The 19,739-nt window shown below is 37.3% G+C and overlaps 1 protein-coding gene across 1 annotated transcript in view; it reads left to right on the forward strand.

Annotated features, from left to right (window-relative positions):
* The window catches only part of MYH15 (myosin heavy chain 15), an 86,877-nt gene that overhangs the window by 56,401 nt on the left and 10,737 nt on the right, over nucleotides 1-19,739 (forward strand). Inside the window, exons 30-38 of the mRNA XM_070942705.1 lie at nucleotides 1,342-1,460; nucleotides 2,108-2,304; nucleotides 3,086-3,435; nucleotides 8,077-8,201; nucleotides 12,644-12,759; nucleotides 15,536-15,728; nucleotides 17,002-17,205; nucleotides 18,302-18,427; nucleotides 18,625-18,795. Coding sequence (XP_070798806.1) covers nucleotides 1,342-1,460; nucleotides 2,108-2,304; nucleotides 3,086-3,435; nucleotides 8,077-8,201; nucleotides 12,644-12,759; nucleotides 15,536-15,728; nucleotides 17,002-17,205; nucleotides 18,302-18,427; nucleotides 18,625-18,795 — 1,601 coding nt within the window. The remainder of the gene's footprint in view (nucleotides 1-1,341; nucleotides 1,461-2,107; nucleotides 2,305-3,085; nucleotides 3,436-8,076; nucleotides 8,202-12,643; nucleotides 12,760-15,535; nucleotides 15,729-17,001; nucleotides 17,206-18,301; nucleotides 18,428-18,624; nucleotides 18,796-19,739) is intronic.

The raw sequence follows: 19,739 nt of genomic DNA on the forward strand, positions 1-19,739 counted from the left end.
ATGACTAAATCAATAAAGATTCTATTCTATTCTATTCTATTCTATTCTATTCTATTCTATTCTATTCTATTCTATTCTATTCTAGTCTAGTCTAGTCTAGTCTAGTCTAGTCTAGTCTAGTCTAGTCTAGTCTAGTCTAGTCTAGTCTAGTCTAGTCCAGTCCAGTCCAGTCCAGTCCAGTCCAGTCCAGTTCAGTCTTTATTGCCTGGGTATCTTTTGTTTTATTTATTTATTTATATGCCATGTCTTTCACCAATAAGATGACTCTTGCCTACCTTGTCCTAAACTCTATGACAGTGTTTCTTAATTTAGCAATTTTAAGCAATGTTGACTTCATCTCTCCCCCCCACCCCCACACACTCCCCGGCCAAGTAACTGAGAGGTTTTGAGGTTGAGAAACCCTGCTCTATGCATTTCAGAATTCTCGTTGAATGTGAGGAAAATGCTAGGGACAACATTCATACTTCCTTCATTGAAGCTTCTGTTTAGCTGAGCATCTAAACAGATGCACGATATACCTTGTTTACCATATGCACTCTATTGCTAATTGATATTCAGCTTTTAAAATTGATCTGACCACACTTTCTGAATAGCAATCCACTAGATTGCTAGGCTATTCAATAGATAGTTTTTATTACTGCGTTTAATCATTTTTTAAAAAGAAAAATACTATTCAAAATAAGAATGCACTGAATACTTGTATTTCTTTAATTCCCACCAAATAGTTATATAAAGTCAAAAGCATTTGGCTCAGAAAAAGGTTTGCTTTTTGAATCCTGGACACTGGTTTGTGAATTTATATTCAGGTTTTTAAATAAGGATACCAAACAGAAATACTAAATCAGACTTCCAGTCCTTCATTTCTGTTTCTGCATGCAAGAGCTATTTTGTTTTCAATATCTTTCTGCAATATTTTTAGTGTTCTTTAAGTATTCATACATGGTAGAAGTCAATGGAGATGCATTTGTAATAAAACTGAATATCCTGGCTAGCACAGCTACTATATGTACATTATGCATTAACCTGAAACTTCACGTTTCTGCATCGTTTCAGTCCAACATCACATTGTTTTTTCCCTTTGCTTTCTCTATGACCAGAAGACATCTTGAATTCCTAACATAACTCCAATTTTGGCAAAGTGTAAGACAGCCTGCAAATGTTTTGTACTATGAAACACCCAATTTACTATCTGAGACCATCCCATTGTCTCTGAAGGGCGATCTCACTTTAGAATAATCTGAACTGATAGAATATTTGCCTCAAGTAACAAAATACATTCCATTTTGCTTTCCTGTCATAAAAAGCATATGCTCATTATTGCTTTTGATACCTCTCTGGCAGGTGAATTTACAAGGCTGCTGGAAGAAAAAGAATCACTTATCAACCAACTTTCTCGAGGGAAATTGTCTTTCACTCAACAAATAGATGAACTTAGAAGGCAGCTAGAGGAAGAGACCAAGGTAACGCATTCATTAGGAATCCTGGCATGCTTCTGAAACAGCCAGCGAAAAATTCTCATTTTAAGATAGTTTGTGAATAGGTACGGAATCACATGTCTCATGTCAGTGCAATGGAACTGCACTGATCTGCATGACAGGGCAAATCGGTTCATTATTGTTTTTCATTTCTTTAAATCAAATCATTATTTGTCAAGATTTGTGTAAATAGCAATAGCAATTGCATTTAGATTTAGATACCACTTCACAGTACTTTACTGCCCTCTCTAAGCAGTTTACAAAGTCAGTATATGGCCCCCAACAATCTGGGTCTTTATTTTACCCACCTTAGAAGGGTAGAAGGCTGAGTTGAGTTCACTTGAGCTGGTGAGAATCAAACTACTAGCAGTCGATAGAATTTACCTGCAATACTGCACTCTAACCATTGCACCACCACAGCACTTAAAATACAGAATGGGATTATAAATTCAGAATAAAGGTTGTGATAGTTATTATGGATCAAGTGATAGAATGTAATTTATGGGAATTTCATATCTAAAAGATAAAACCCAAAATTAAGAATCAATCACAGGAACTTGCTAGTTACAATTCCACTTGTAGTTCCTTTTTCTGCTACATAATGGGCTAATTCCCGTTTCCTTATCCTGCAGTCCAAGAATGCTTTGGCCCATGCTCTGCAGGCTTCTCGCCATGACTGTGACCTCTTGCGTGAGCAGTTTGAGGAGGAACAAGAAACTAAGGCTGAGTTGCAGAGGGCACTTTCTAAAGGGAATGCAGAAGTAGCACAATGGAGAACTAAGTATGAAACAGATGCTATCCAAAGAACAGAAGAACTTGAAGAAGCTAAGTAAGAGACATCATAGTTACTGCTTAACTTTTCACTACAGGCAGTTCTCGGCTTACAACCACACTTAAGCCCAGAATTTATGTTGCTAAGTCAGACATTTGTTAAGTGAGTTTTGCCTCATTTTACGACTTTTCTTGCCACATTGGTTAAGTGAATCACTGCAGTTGTTAAATTAGTTACACAGTTCTTAAATGAATCTGACTTCTCCATTGACTTTGCTTGTTAGAAGGAAACAAAAGGGAATTACATAACCCAGGGACACTGCAGCCATCATAAATATGAAGCAGTTGTCAAGCATCCAAATGTAAATCATGTAACCATGGGGATGCTACAACAGTCATAAGTGTGAAAAATGGTCATAAGTCAATTTTTTCAGTGGCGTTCTAACTTCGAATGGCCATTAAAGGAACTGTTGTAAGTCAAGGACTACCTGTATATTCTTTTTACAAACTGGTATGAATATGTGAAAAAGAAAAGTAGAACCTAGTGGTGAAACTATAGCAGAAATCTCAAAGCAGTTTTATGTAAATATTATATAGAATGAGTCACCAGAAAAAACTTTGGAACAGATCAGAACTGATTCCTGAGATCCACTGGTTTCAGAAGTCCCCAAATTCTGCGCTGGCCAGGTGTTGCAAAAATACTCTATACCTGGAAACAAACTTTTGCCAATATGTAACAAAGAAAGTTCAATAGCATTAACTGAATAATAGATTGTTTGATTTTTGTAAAAGTCAGACTTTTTTGGATGGGTTGATTTATTATGAATATCTGCTATCAGGAAAAAATTGGCAGCTCGTCTCCAGGAGGCAGAGGAAGCCATTGAAGCTGCCAATGCCAAATGCTCATCTCTGGAAAAGACAAAACACCGACTGCAGAATGAATTGGAGGACATAATGATCGACTTGGAAAAGGCCAACTCAGCTGCAGGAGTTCTGGACAAGAAGCAGCGCAATTTTGACAGGATTATTGTAGAATGGAAACAGAAGTATGAAGAGTCCCAAGCAGAGCTTGAGAGTGCCCAGAAGGAATCTAGGAGCCTCAGTACAGAATTATTTAAACTGAAGAATGCATATGAAGAAAGCCTAGACAATACAGAGACCTTAAAAAGAGAAAACAAGAATCTCCAAGGTAGGTCATTCGTTACCAAGGATACTGCAGGGAAGTCATGAATAATTTGTATAAGGAGCTTGGAAGCCTTAACCCACAAAGATACAGAGCAATTTGCCTACCTAAAAGGAAGGTAAATAAAAGCCTCGTGTCATAAAGATCCAGGTATGATCTGGACTTATTTGTCTAGAACTTCACCTCTGAAGTACCAAAAAGAACTTTCATATCAGAAGCAATAACTTTCTTAAAATCAGTAGAGTAACTCTAAAAAGTCTTAACTGCCATGGTATTTGCCAAACACATTAAGTTCCTGGAATGGTAGAAAAGATAGATATCTAATATTTATTTATTATTTATTTATTTATTATTGCGATTTATATGCTGCCTTTCTCCCGAGGGACTCAAGGCGGCTTATAAAATGACAATTTCCAATACAAATCACAAGATAAAATTAAAAATCAACACCCCAATTAAAACAGTTTAAAATTATAACAATGTACACCCAAATGGATCAGTTGAGTTGACGGAAGAGCCACGTCTTCAGCTCGCGACGGAAGGAAAGGAGGTCGGGGGCTGTCCTGAGCTCGGTGGGCAATCTATTCCAGAGGGTCGGGGCTCCCACAGAGAATGCTCTCCTCCTGGGGGCCGTCAGCCGACATTGTTTGGCCGACGGCACCCTGAGGAGGCCCACTCTGTGAGAGCGCATGGGACGATGGGAGAGTGGTAGGAGATGGTCCTGCAAATACCCCGGGCCTAAGCCATGAAGGGCTTTATAGATAAGCACCAGCACCTTGAAATGAATCCGGAATGCCACCGGTAGCCAGTGCAGCTCACGCAGGAGAGGTGTTACATGGGAGTATCGAAAAGCCCCCGTAATTACCCGCGCGGCTGCATTCTGGACTAGCTGGAGCCTCCGGATGCATCCCAAGGGCAGCCCCATGTAGAGGGTGTTACAATAGTCCAACCTAGAGGTAATGAGGGCTTGAGTGACCGTGGCGAGGGCATCCCGGTCTAGAAAAGGGCGCAACTGGTGCACAAGACGGACCTGTGTGAAGGCTCCCCTGGTTATGGCCGTCAGATGATCAACCAAGGACAGCCGAGAATCCAGGAGGACACCCAAGTTGCGGACCCTATCGGAGGGAATAAGGGTCTCTCCCCCGATCACTAAATATGGAAACTCCAGATCCCGGGATGCCGTCATCCACAGCCACTTAGTCTTGGAAGGGTTGAGTCTGAGTCTGTTCCTCCCCATCCAAACCCGCACCGCTTCCAGACAGTGGGACATCACAGAAAGGGCATCCCTAGGGTGGTCAGGGGTGGAGATGTAAAACTGGGTATCATCAGCATATTGATGATACCTCACCCCAAAACCACGAATGATCTCACCCAGCGGTTTCATGTAGATATTAAAGAGCAGAGGGGAGAGAACCAATCCCTGAGGCACCCCATAAGTGAGGGGCCTCTGGGAAGATCCCTGACCCCCCGTCCAAACAGCCTGCAAGCGACCAGAGAGGTAGGAGGAGAACCACTGTAAAACAGTGCCTTCTATCCCTATCCCCCTGAGCCGCTGCAGCAAGATACCATGGTCAATGGTATCGAAAGCCGCTGAGAGGTCAAGAAGGACCAGGATGGAGGAACAACCCCCATCCCTGGCCCACCAGAGATCATTTACTAGGGCGATCAATGCCGTCTCCGTGCTGTGACCACGCCTGAAACCAGATTGGTAAGGATCGAGGTAGTCTATTTCTTATAGTTTCCTCATATAAAACAATGAGTACATGATACTGATTTATCAGAACAAAGGAACAGAAGATACAATTATCTGTGCCATAGAAAAGCATGGCACAGAAGATACAATTATTTTCACCGAAATAACCTAGTGTTAAACAATACCGTGTCTCTCTTTATATCTGAACCACACAATCTGTGTACCATCATTTCAGATATATTTCCTTACCTAAGAAAAATAAAATGAATAAGGGCAAAAAAGCAGCAACAGCAGGAGTGACTTCCAACTTCCTGCCAGCTTGACCATGGCTGACCAGCATCTGGCAACCATGATGGGACAGGTCTTCCTGGCTTCTGGAAAGTTAGGGTGGAACGATTCTACTGAACCTGTTGGTGACAGCAATATTTAAACCACCACAAATTTGCTCATGGGAGTCATGGGTCCTGGATTTTGGATTCATTCTGTAATTTAGCCCATTTGAGGTAATTAGTTCCAAAATTGGTGCCCTGTGATCCACTGTTTCACCAAATTAAAGTTTATAGACATAAAAGTTTCAGTTGTTTGTAGATAGATGGAATAAGCATATGAAGACAAAGACATAGCATTTTTGTCATGCTTCTGACCTAAGTCAGTTCATAATGAATATTCTTCAAAATAGTAGTATACTATTATTATATGATCAGTATTTCCTTATAACTTATGTATTCTAATGATAATATAGCACCCTGTTTTCATCAAAAATAACAGAATAATAATAATAAATCTTGGGTGATACTTAGAAAACATATACATTGGCAAAGTTTCCACCTGTCAGTTTCAAAAAGCCACATTGTTTGGATCTGCGCATATACTATGCTGATATATTACTACATCTTAGGTTCTTAGGAAGAATTCAATGTGTATGAAGTCCAACACCAGCTAAAGAACCAGAAGCGCTGATTTCACATTTTTGTGTATATAATAATAGTAATAATTTGATCAATGATCAGCCAAAATGTTAGAAAATGCAATATCAAAGTAAATTTGAATAGATGAGATAAACTATCAGCATAATATAATTATTAATAAAAATTTGACATACACTGCTATAATGCATTAATTACTTGTACAAATGTAAATCTAAAACATTATAGACTGAAGTAAAAAAAACAATCTAAAAACAAAATAGCTGGTACTTGTTAAATTGAAAGTGATAAAACTGAAGTGATTTTTTTTCTGTAACCAGTTGTGCTTTTTTTATGATAACAATACAGAATTTGGCTACTGCACAGGTGATAAACAGTTTCACATCTTCTAGAAGATGGTTCACATGGAATTGCCTGGTCTTCCTGTAAATTTATATATTAGGGGCAAAATATAAGTATACTTGATATCTGTAGAATTTACAATGTAGTAATACATGCAATACAATATATGTATTACAACAATAACAGAGTTGGAAGAGACCTTGGAGGTCTATCTAGTTCAACCCCCTGCTCAGGCAGAAAACCCTATACCAGTTCATACAAATGATTGTCCAATCTTTTCTTAAATATTCCAACTTCACAACTTCTGGAGGCAAGTTGTTCCACTGATTAATTGTTCTAATTGTCAGGAAATAAAGAGGGAGTCAATCTATTCTCCAAAGCACCTGAAGGCAGGACAAAAAGCAATGGATGGAAACTAATCAAGGAGAGAAGCAACCTAGAACTAAGGCTTTGGAGAATAGATTGACTCCCTCTTCTTTGTGGCAATCCCTGAGATATTGGAAGACTGCTTCATATCACCCCTAGTCCTTCTTTTCATTAAACTAGATATACCCAATTCCAGTAACCGTTCTTCATATGTTTTAGTTTTCAGTCCCCTAATCATCTTTGTTGGTCTTATCTGAACTCTTTCTAGAGTCTCAATGGTGCCAGTCATTGTGTCAGTCTTCTTGATGCTGCATGGGCAGGTATGCTCAGTTAATAGGGTTTAGAGTATCAGTCTTGCAGTAGTGCAGATGGCAAGATCTTATGTCTGACTTTGAAAAAATACTATTTTCAGAGTTAGATTTTGTAGATATCTTGCTGGTTCCCAAGTACTCCTATTGGTCCAGTTTTTATCATACCCATTTTTGGAATATGACCAGTCTGATCCATGTATGCAAATCATCATTAAAAATAACAGTACGGTTATTCAAATACCCCATATTTATCTGGAATTTTTTTTTAATTGACAGAACTTAGAGATCCTTCTTATTCTACCTTGTAGGAACCAATGATGCATTATAATATGTGCTCTACATTGGGACTACCATTGGACAGTATTTGAAAGCTTTAATTGGCTCAAAATTCAATGGCCTGTGTAGTTTTGTGCAAGCCTAAATTTGTGTATGTTTCACCTTTTTTGCAGAGCTGGGCTTCATTGCTGCTGATTTTTTTCTGGGGCAATTTAAGGTCCTCGTTATTACCTTTAAAGCCCTACATGGCTTGGGATCAAGTTATTTGAAGGAGTGCCTTTCTCCAGTTATATCTATCCAGTCCATTAGAGCAGGAAAGCAGGGCATCTTGTGTGACCCACCTGTTAAGGAAATATATTGTGTGGGACCAAAAATAGGGCCTTCTCTTCCTCCTTCTCTGTAGAATATGATTCCCCTGGAAATAAAATTTTCTTCAAAAGACCCTGATGACATAGTTCTGTCAAGGAACTTGGGGGCTCTTAAATTGATCCAAAGCCAGGGAATGGATTTTGGGGCAGGGGGTGTTCAATTCAATTTAATTCATTGCTGTATGCCATGCAGAGTCACTGTGTGTATTTTATTTGCTAAATAAAATAAACATTCAACATCTTTCAGCTTTGATGGCACATAAACACAAAAGTGTACACATGCATGTGCACAGACATTGGTTTAGAAGAAAGGGAGGGTCTTCAGATCATTATTCCTTCATTGTTGTTTTTAAAAATTCTTACAGAGGAAATTGCAGATCTAACTGATCAGATCAGTGAAGGAAACAAGAACCTTCATGAACTAGAGAAAATGAAGAAGCAGACTGAACAAGAAAAAGCAGAAGTCCAGCTAGCCCTGGAAGAAGCTGAGGTAAAATAAAGATTTGGAAGAATGTGAAGGATACCTAACCTGGGCTGCGAATATTCAGAATTCTTTGCTACCAGTAGTAGTTGTCTGATATTTGCCTCCCAAATCTGAGAGTCTTAATGTTGTGGAAATAAAGTCTTAAAATCAATGCTGAAAGAGTTAAGAGAACTCTGGGAATTTGAAAACAATTATTCTGTATGAGAGATAATTTGTTGGGAAAGGTAAATTAGTAAAACAATTAAAGAGCAAATTTGCATAATTTTAAACTGACATTTGCATTTAACATGCAAATAGAATCAGCTGGGGGAGATGATAATTATCCAAATCAAAGAAGGCAGACAGAGGGACGCTCTGACTCTTTTACTCCTCTGTTGTAATCTTGAGGGAAATCCTGGCTTTTGAATTCAGGAAATTCCTGCCGCGTCCCCAGTGAAGTGTAGCTTCTGAGGAAGTGCTTTTCTTAAGACCTCATAAAGAGAAGAAAGGGCTAAATCTTCTCTTCCAACTGTTACAATCAGATAATTGTCAGTTGCATATCTAGAGAGAGCTACAATTTAAAAAGGATGTAGGGTAAATGCAAATACATATTTCACATTATGTAGTTTGCCAATTTATTACTTTTGATTTGCTCTGAGGGCACATTCATAAATGCATGCTTACCCCTGGTTAATTTAGCCATGGTTTACCTCAGGGGTGAAATCCAGCAGGTTCTAAAAGTTTCTGGAGTACTGGTAGCGGAAATTTTGAGTAGTTTGGAGAACCGCAAATACCACCTCTGGCTAGCCTCAGAGTGGGGTGGGAATGGAGATTTTGCAGTATCCTTCCCCTGCTATGCCCACCAAGCCATACCCACAGAACCGGTAGGGAAAAATTTTAAATTTCATCCCTGGTTTATCTAATTGATCCAGAACACAATATGCTGAATTATAAACTGAGCATGCACTCTGTGGTTGCCCAACATGCTAAACTATATTATGGTTGGCCAGTTTGCAATTTTATGTGTCATGTGAACAAGACATAGCCAACTAGCAAAGGTTGGAGTTTGGTCAATTTGCAAAAGAAGCATTGGATCAAAAGTAACTTTTTACAATTGTGGGGTCTTTCTTCCTCTTGAAAGTGGTGTTTTTATGCCTCATCCCAAAGTGAAAATAAATTTGGAAATCTTATTTACTTTGTACAACCTCTTGGGCAATCTGGAAAAGTGAAAATGGCATAAAACCTTTTAATTATAGTGCTACATAGATTCAGAAATAAATGCTTCTTGTTCTTTGGCTGTAATCCAAATTCTCTTATTACCCAATTGGCCAATAAGATATCCAATATTATTGTAAATGTACGAGTATGGAAAAATTGTTACATTTAAAAATCACATTCACTTACCTTGGCTACAAATATCCAGGTGTTTTCTGCTCTCATTGTTGGAAATTTCCAGCCAAGACATTTTTTTGTGTTTTTGTGAAATGGTAATCATCAGGTTGATTTCATCTTTTTATATCTGTGTTCTTCTGTGCTCTCTTAGGTATAATTTAGTGTATCTGATTATCATCTGTTTACATTACAAGTTAAATGAATATGTTCAATAGCACTGTCATAAATTAAAATTTAAAAAAATCATTCATTTATTTTAAAAGGAAATATACCATCTATTTAGCTAGCAGTATTGGGAATGCACTGATGCTGAAAATAAGCTCTGAATCAGCCACATGTATCATTTTATTAATCTGTCTTTCTTTTTAAAAAAATTTTGCAGGCTATCTTATGTTTCGCAGGGATTTCCCCATCAAATAAAAAGGTTTTGGTATTACAGCAGAGGAACAGCATGCTTGGTTCCACAGTTTCGAAGCAAGCATATATGTATATGCTTGTATACATATGCTTATGTATATGTATGTATGTATATGTATGTGTACTGTAGACACCATATATACACACAGGCAGAGAGAGACTTTGATATATAACATATGCAGCATAAATAGAATTGGATTTACCTGAGCACTATATATCCATTGGGTGATTTGAAAACTTTACCTTGATAAAACAGTCTAGAATGCAACCTGGCATCCTCATTAAAACAGCTGTTCTATAAAACTACAAGGAGGATTTTTATTTTTGTTTCTGTTTTCTAAGCAATGCATTTTGCAGTCATCCAGTGCAAAGAACCCAGGGCCATGTATGTCCTCAGAGTTTCTTTTTAGTGGGCTCTGATGACAGTTGTGAAAATCTGCAGGAGACATCCAGAAACTGTAGTGTAAGTGCTGAAATAGGCTTAAAATAGTGGGAGGTGTTTTTTAAAAAATAAAAATCCACTGCCCTGTCCAGTATAGACTGCTATTCCCAAACTGTTGATTATGGTCCCTCACCATCAGAAGGTGAAGAAAAACTCTCTCAAAATTTTGTTGCCCTTTGACTTTTGTACTGCATGGTAAATTAGGTCCATCTCAACCACTTGATGCATATTCATACATACCTCATGCTATTCCTTTCCAGAGTAAACAACATTACGCATTTCACAAATACAGGGAGAAAAAATTGGGAAGACAGGAAAAAAAGTAAAGACAGCCGAGATGAAGAGAAAATATAACCAGAGCTAGATTCTTACTTCCACCATGTTAATATATTAATTCCTACATTGTTTTTGTTCCTCAATATTGTAGTCAATAACTTCTAAATTTAACAAATGAGGCCACGCAATAAAGTGTTGCTACACATTACACATGTTTTTATGAATATAAATGTGTGTGAGAGAATGAAGACTGGAGATTGTGGGAATGAACACCTAATAAATCATAAACAAGTTTCTCTGCAATCCCTTACATGAACAAAAAATGTTTCTTAAAATGATTCCATTTGACAGATGACTAAAATCAGATAAGCACATGTGCCTTCATTAGCAATGCTTACAGAGTTGTACTAGAATAACAACATCTGATAAGCATATATACCCACAGATTGAATTTGCTTCATTTTATAGAATCTCAATGTATAATATCTAGTCAGATGGCATAACACTATATAGAAAAACAAATGTTCAATCCACGTGAAAGTTAAGAGGGAACTAAATGAATTATACTGATCCTTCTGCTGCACAATGCTCTATTTTAAAAGCCAGTTTAAAAATGCAATACACAACTGAATCAGAAAAACAAATGCAATGAAAATCAAGGAATTATTATTGCAGGATTTTATATTATCATTTGCTGTTAAATAATTAACTTTAGCCTTTATTTGGAATCTTGGCCACAAAATTTAAAAGATTCTTAATAATTCTTAATTGTCTTTTGTTAAAGGAAAAATGTATTGATCAATTGGCTGGTTTTTGATGCATGAAAGCTCATCTTGTTCCATATCCCTTTTTCCTGTCATTCCTCAGAACATATTTTTTTTCTATAGTACATTACCATGCAGTTTATTCATGATAGATCTTAAAGCCAGTCATAAATGCCTCTGTTTCAATATCTGCAACAAACATAAATGAGCAAATGGATGAAAAGATAAATAATCTACCTATGCAAATAAAAAAAAATGGAAACAATGCTATCAAGTTCACATAAAAATGCCCAGGTAAATATTTTAGTGCTATTATAAGAAGCTTTGATAGCCTGGAAGGAATTAACCTTCAACCCTACTACACACCTGTGTGTGCCTGCCATAGCTATTACATTACTAGTGGAGGCTTAAGCTAGATAGAACAAATGGTGTTTTACACAACATGTACTGCTAAGACAAAATACATTTTGCTACCAGAAGGGGATATCAGATAATACCTGTTTTCATCCTGATATCAAATCAGGTTGTAGGGTCATTCAAAAGCAGTTAAATTAGAATCAATTGCATGTACCTCTTGTCATCCTGGCAATAAGAATAAAACAGTAGTAAACCAAATTACTAACAGATTGCTCCCTTTTTATGATACTCAAGGTGAATTGCCCTGATAGACATTTCATTCTCTTTGATGGTAGTTTGATCTAATGATTAAGATATGGAGTCAGAAAAGAAAAATCTGAGTTCCAGTCCTGCCTTAGGCAAGTAATCAGCTGGATGACATTGGACCAGTCGCTTTCTCTCAGCTCTTGAAAGAAGGCAGTGGCAAACCACTTTTGAAAATATAGAAAACTGCAAGGACTGGTCTGTAGAGTCACCTGGACTCAACAAAAACTCTAAGGCATCTGTAAACAAACAAACCAGGTAGGATCAGTGATGACAAGCTTACCTGCTCCAAGTAACCCTTGCATGTAAAAATGTTACAAACTGGTGCTAATGCTGATAAAGAATACCAATAGTTAGAAATCTTTTGTCTCTGCTTTTCGGTATTATCATAATGATTGCTTCGCAACTGAACAGAATATTGGATTATGCCTTTCAGCTACCACAGCATATAGTGTGGTGATTTTTTTTCCTTTTTTTAAAGATAATTAACCTTAATTTATATTGTGCATTCTTATTAGGGAGCTCTGGAACATGAAGAAAGCAAAACATTACGCTTTCAACTGGAATTTTCCCAAATTAAAGCAGACTTTGAACGAAAATTGGCAGAAAAAGAGGAGGAATTTGAAAACTTCAGGTACAGTATGATAAACGTTTACACAACCTGTCATACCAAAACCAAAACTGGATTGATACTAACGGTAAACTATATATGGAATTTTGGCTTAGAACTTGTCTCTTAAGTACTGTTTAGGAATTCATTATTGAAAGTGCTCAATATATGTGCAGTTTGGACAAACCTACCACCATCTTTCAAAGTTGTGTTGGCTGTGGCAGGGGCAAACATCTGTTTACAGCCTTCACATTATGACTCTATATGTATTGGCTTTTACATAGGATTTCTCAGTGTTCTAGCTTTCCTAGAGTCCAATATCACTTCATCACTGATGATATTTTTGCGTATATGTGTTATTAGCAGGTTATGTCATTTGACATACCTCAATACGGGAGGTTATTTGGAGTATTTTCCTGTTGAAAAAGAGATTACTATGATTTAAGATGACTGACTGCCCCTATTAATTTTAACTATGGCTAGGTCCAGACTGCAAAATTGTACACAACGAGTAAATAGCAAACATAAAGGTAGTTCTAATACTTTGTTTCCATGTAGTGGTTATCTGGATTTTTGCCATCCAGCTCTAGTAGTACTAGTGCAATAAAATCTAAAAATTAGTTTGCAGTATGGGTGAATCTATCAGATTTGTTAAATAATCAGATCATTCAAATAATTTTAAATTTCTTGGGTGTGTGTGTGTCCCAATTTGTAAATTCTGGTTAGTATTTTTAAAGAGAGAAAAAGAACACTGAACAGATTTCTACCTGAATACAATATCTTATTTACATTTTCCTAGTCTTGAGAGAACTGGGTTTAATAATAATAATAATAATAATAATAATAATAATAATAATAATAATAATAATAATAATAATAATTTTATTTATATACCGCCCGAATATACTCCCGAAGGACTCAGGGCGGTGTACAGCCAGAATTAAAATACAAATATACAAATATACAATATCCTAGTTAAAATTAATTAAAATCATTAAATAGTTTTGGCCGAATTTTAAAACCCAAAATTAAAACCCAATTTAAAATCATTCAATTTGACAGCCCTGCCTGTCGGAACAGTAGCGTCTTGAGGGCACAGCGAAAAACCCGGAGGTCAGAGATGTTACGAATATCCGGGGGCAATTCATTCCAGAGGGCAGGAGCTCCCACAGAGAAGGGAGCTGATGGCACTCTGAGGAGTCCCTCTCTGTGGGAGCGAACTGGTCGGTGGGAGGCTGTTTGTGGCAGAAGGCGGTTCCGTAGATATCCTGGTCCTATGCCATGGAGCGCTTTAAAGATGGTGACCAACACCTTGAATTGCACTCAGAAGACCACTGGGAGCCAGTGCAGCTTGCGCAGGAGAGGTGTTACATGGGCATAACGAGGTGTACCCATAGCCACCCGCGCGGCCGCATTCTGGACCAGTTGGAGCCTCCGAGTGCCTTTCAAGGGGAGCCCCATGTAGAGAGCATTACAATAGTCCAGACGGGAGGTGACGAGGGCGTGAGTGACCGTGCACAAGGCTTCCCGGTCCAGAAAGGGACGCAACGGGTGGATCAGGCAAACCTGATAAAAAGCCCCCCTGGCTACGGCCGTCATATGCTCTTCTAAAGACAGCCATGAGTCCAGTTTATTGTTAAAGTTGGCTAGACTGTCTGTAAAAGACTAACAGCTGTAATTTTGCAATACAAATATAAATGAACTCATAGAGATTCAAGCCCAAATATTTAAGAGCTACACAATCCAAACCCTCTGAACATATTTATTTCTTCACTTTTCTTTTTTTAATCTGTAATTATTACACACACACTTTTATGTTTAGGAATAATAATAATAAAATAATTAGAGAAAACAAAGAAAGAACAGAAGCAGTTAAAAGTGCAAAATAAAAAATAGAAAAAGGTAGAAAAAAAGAAAGATATAGAGAAAGATATACAGGAAAGATATGTACGTATATGTATAAAGAAGTAACTTCTGATATTCTTCACAGCAATTATAATTACATTTATATTGTACATCTACTATTATTGCCATACTTAGAATGGCAATTCTAAGGGAATGGGTTTCCATTCCATTCTAAGTAGCTCACAATTCTAAACAAGGTTACTAAGAGGTAGACTCTACAGCAATTAATGGGTCTTAGTTTTGGGGAAAAAGAACCATGAAAGAGATTATGCTGCCAGTACATGCCTTCTATCTGGGATGGTCGTCCTCTTCCACCGAGCGCGTAGCTTCGGGAGGGATGCACATGGAGCAAAGGAAGGGGACACCCGCCTAGCCAGCCAGATCAGCAGAATCAACCCTGGTGATCAATGGGATGACAGATGTCGCAGCCAGCTCGCCCTCACATCCAGTGCTGTCAGTCTAGATCCAATGAGGTTTATCAATAAGAACTACTATAGATACAAGTGATCTATATTTCTTAACCATCGCAAGATTTTTTTCATAGTTGTTCTGCCAGTAACACATTATGCAGAAGAGGGCAATTTACTTCTGCTTATGAATCTGCTGAACCATCTGCACATGCTGTCTTAATTTGCAAGAATGTTGTTAAGACTGATTGATAATTACTGTCTGCACAATATGTTGACAAAAGATATATTAATAAACAAAAGGAAATAAACAACAAAAAAAAAATGGAATCACTTTTTAAGAATTAAGAATTGAGCCAGACTGTCTTTTATCTGATAGACAGACAAAAATATAACAGCCTTCCTGATAGTAAAAAAAAAAAAAAAATGCTTGAAGATAACTTGGGATGAAAGATGTGTATATATTTAAAAAATTATTTCAAAAATAGGAGAAATCAGCAGCGTACAATAGACACACTTCAGTCTACCTTGGATTCTGAAGCTAAAAGTAGAAATGAGGCTGTCAGGCTGAAGAAAAAGATGGAAGGTGATCTCAATGAAATGGAAATCCAGCTGAGCCATGCTAACCGGCATGCTTCCGAAGCAACTAAGGCCACACGCATCCTTCAGGCTCAAATAAAGGTATTCCATGAATATTCTTAATGAAATCTGTACATCATAACAACAACAGCAGCAAAATTCCAACGGATGCAGATAGCATATAGTACTAAGTTTCAAATTTAGTGTTGTAAGGAAAATTTTGAATTGCCAACCCATGGCCAATACAAGTTTTTTCCCCCTGTCATTCTAAAATAAGACAATAAGTCCACCTGGATAAAATAACATGTATGAGAAAATTGTTGGGTGTGGAGGAATAAAAAATGTCACCAGCCAGACTACTTGGCCTTGGACTACAATATTTCATAAATTGTATTTTATAGTACAATGGCAAATATAGTTTAAAGACTATTTGCCATGATATCTATCAATATTTTCCCCTGGTGACTGTGCAGCTTGAATAGCCTTAAGAAGCTCTATCTTTCTCACACAATTAATGCAATTTCAAGTCATTGTATCATATTCACATTAGTATGCAATTTATAACAGGAGGTAGTAGTTCTTATCCTTTTCCTCCATTTTAAGTTTTCCTCTCTCTACTCCCTTAGACATAATGGTCATAATAGGCACAAGGACAGGAATTACATAAGCATGCAGCTATCTTTGTATGTATGTACATATGTGCCAGAACTTCAAGGTTCTTTAGCTAAATAAGAAAATTCAGATCTCTTTAGCTTGTTTGGAAGTAAATCAGAACTTTCCATGCATTTGTTAAAAAAAAATAATATTTATTTTACTCTGAAGAGAAAAAGATAGAAAACTAGATGGAAGTGGGGCATCAACTTATTTAAAAGTGGTAGAGCACTTTGAATTTCATCTCTCTGTGTTTCTTTTTATATTTTTAATGAGAGATGTGCCAACCAAGATATAAAACACATACGCTTGCGTTATTTATTAAGTAAGTAGAAAAAAGAGACAGAAGGGAGTTATAATTATCACTGTAGATGGCATATTCTGTTCACCTGTGAGAAGAAAACCCTAAGAAAAATCAAAATGTTTGGATAATTGTACTTCTCAAGAAGCAGACATGGAAGCAACCAATAATTAAAAAAAAACACATTTTGAAATTGGTCTTGGTTCTCTTAATGACAATTATGTAGCTCAAGTTGCCAGGCTACTGAACGTATAGCTACTCCAAGATAATAAGAGGTAACTCTAAAAGTATTTACATAATATTTGCTGATTTCAGTAAAAACAAAACACAGTTACGCCTAGGTGTGAATAAAGACATCAGGAATTCTACAGCTGTAGTTAGAGACAGGTAGACAGATATATGTGAGATTTCATCTTCTTTCAGGAACTGCAAATGCAGCTTGATGATTCAACACATCTTAATGAGGATTTCAAAGAGCAATTGGCAGTCACTGATCGACGTAATACTCTTCTCCAATCTGAGCTGGATGAGCTGAGGGCTGTGCTGGACCAGACAGAACGTAGTCGTAAATTGGCAGAACAAGAATTATTAGAAGCCACTGAACGTGTCAACCTTCTGCACACCCAGGTTGGCTTGCTTGCCTGTTCCAGTATTCTTTTCTCTGTCTCCTGGTGGATAATAAATCCAACATTTCCCATAAAGGAATGATTTCTTTGTGGTTCCTTGGTGTGGAACAACATATAGGAAATAATGGATTTATCCACCAGGGTTTCTTTCTGTGTGAATGGGGGGTGGGGGGAGAGAATAAAGTATATATTACAAACTGACCAATATTTTAAATTTTATTTTTTGGCCTCTCGGTCAAAGAAAATTGGCCTTGTACACTTATGTGACTGATCATTTCTTTAAAAACCCTTGTGCTTAAGGGAATATTTACCCATCCATTACTTGCTTGTTTTCTGTTGGGCATTTTTCCATCCAAATTTCCATCCAAATTTTAAGGCTCTTCTGTGCTGCAAGAGCTTTGGAGAATATCCAGATAATTTCAGTACAAGAATTATGTACCTTATTTAAGTTCTTTTAAATCCCACTATTTCCATGAAAGTCCATGTCATAGCTCTTTCTTGTGGAAATAATGGGACTTCCAAGAGTATCATCTTGGGTAGATTACTCATTTTTTTGCTTCCTGCTGTTTTCTAAGTTATAGATCGGCATATCAGCCAATACTGGTGATCTTTTTGCAAACTAATTACAAGAAAGAAGCCTTATAATATCACGCTTTCTAGAGAGTTTTTTTTCCCTCGCTTGCATAAAACATAGAACCCATTTTATTGAGAGTTGAGAGATTTTTTTAACCAGGTTTCAGAAGTATAGAAAAATGTGAGGCCTCAATAAATGTAGCAAATATATTGTCTTATTGTTTAATGGTTTAGGGACTATTCCATAGATGCAGCTCATAAACAACTCCAAGAATGAATAAGACTATTGTTATAGTTTATCTTATTCGCACTGGTCCTACAGGGGTGGGTTCTACTTACCTTTACTACCGGTTTGCATCGCTCATGTGCAGATCACCGTCCAGGTCAGTGGGCGGAGCCTCCCGCCGGTTTTACTACCGGTACTTGCGAACCAGTCAGAACCAGGGGCAACCCACCATTGTGGTCCTAGTGCTACAAAATATCCTGTCCTCCTAATTAACATTCCTTTTCCTTTGAAATAAAAGAATACAAGCCTAATCAACCAGAAGAAGAAGCTGGAAACTGATGTTACTCAAATACAAACTGAGGTGGAAGAAGCTATACAGGAATGCAGGAATGCTGAAGAAAAGGCCAAAAAAGCAATCACTGATGTAAGTAAACATTCTCTTTTTTCATTTCAGCCTAAATAATTGCTTTGTTATATTACTTATTTAGAACAGTATTATTTATGATCGGTTGTGAAAATTTATCTAGAGCTTTAAATTCCTATGTCCATTAAATCATAAAAATGAAAAGACTCATTTTGGTGTTGTAGAAGACGCCATTTCACATCTTTATGTTATTTCAGGCAGCAATGATGGCTGAAGAACTTAAGAAAGAGCAGGATACCAGTGCTCACTTGGAGCGCATGAAAAAGAATATGGAACAGACTATCAAAGATTTACAGAAGAGACTTGATGAAGCAGAACAAATTGCCCTCAAAGGGGGCAAGAAGCAGATTCAGAAGCTGGAATCAAGGGTATTTTTCTTTGAATTCAAATCAAGTGGTAGTTGTGCACTTAGTTCTGGCTGAGTTAATATTGTTATTTAGTATACTTTGATTTAAGAGTGTCTAGTGTGTCTTTAAAATGATAGAAAATAATATAAATCAATGATTATTATATTTACCTATCCTTTTAGTTAATTTTTAAAGCAGAGATAGGCCTTGCTATAACATTAGAACCAATCCTGAATTCCAAGAACTGATTTTCCCAAAAAGTCTTCCAAGCAGATTCTTTAGAATGTCTATCCATCAGCCTTGGTGCCAAACCTTCTACATACGTGGGAATACAGGGGGGCAATTCTCCCTCTAGGGTATCCAAGAGCAAAAAAATATTCTACCTTTCATTGTGAACTTCTATATTTTTACTTATTTCATTAAAGAGGAGCTTATAGATATATGTACAAATGCAATCATAATTTTCTAGAATACTAAACTTCTTGTACCAACTCCCGCTGTATGTTGCATATACCATATTTTTCGGAGTATAAGATGCACTTTTCCCCTCCTAAAAGAGAGTAAAAATTTGGATGTGTTTTATACACCAAATGTAGCCCCGCCCACCCGCCGGCCCCCACCCTTTGGCCTTTGCCTCCCAGCAATTTACCTCCTTGCAGCAAACAGCCCATTTCAGCTTCAGGACAGCCTGATTAGCACAAGCAGCTGATTGTCAATTGGATCGGACTCCTGACCCTCAGCTGTTTCAGGCTGCAGGGATTGCCATTGCTTATTGCCGCACAGGCCTCCGCTGTTTTCTGCAATGAGGCAAATTGCTGGGAGGCAGAGGTAGATTTTTGTTGTTGTTTTCTTCCCAAAAAAAGGTAGGTGCGTTTTATAGTCCAGAGCGTCTTATACTCTGAAAAATACGGTATGTATTCACTCTAAATTATCTCTGCCAATGTCCCATGCTTTAAGATCTTTAG

The sequence above is a fragment of the Pituophis catenifer genome, unplaced genomic scaffold (assembly GCF_029215685.1).
Source record: "Pituophis catenifer annectens isolate HBS135680 unplaced genomic scaffold, rPitCat1.0.hap2 SCAF_4, whole genome shotgun sequence".
Taxonomy (NCBI): Eukaryota; Metazoa; Chordata; class Lepidosauria; order Squamata; family Colubridae; genus Pituophis; species Pituophis catenifer.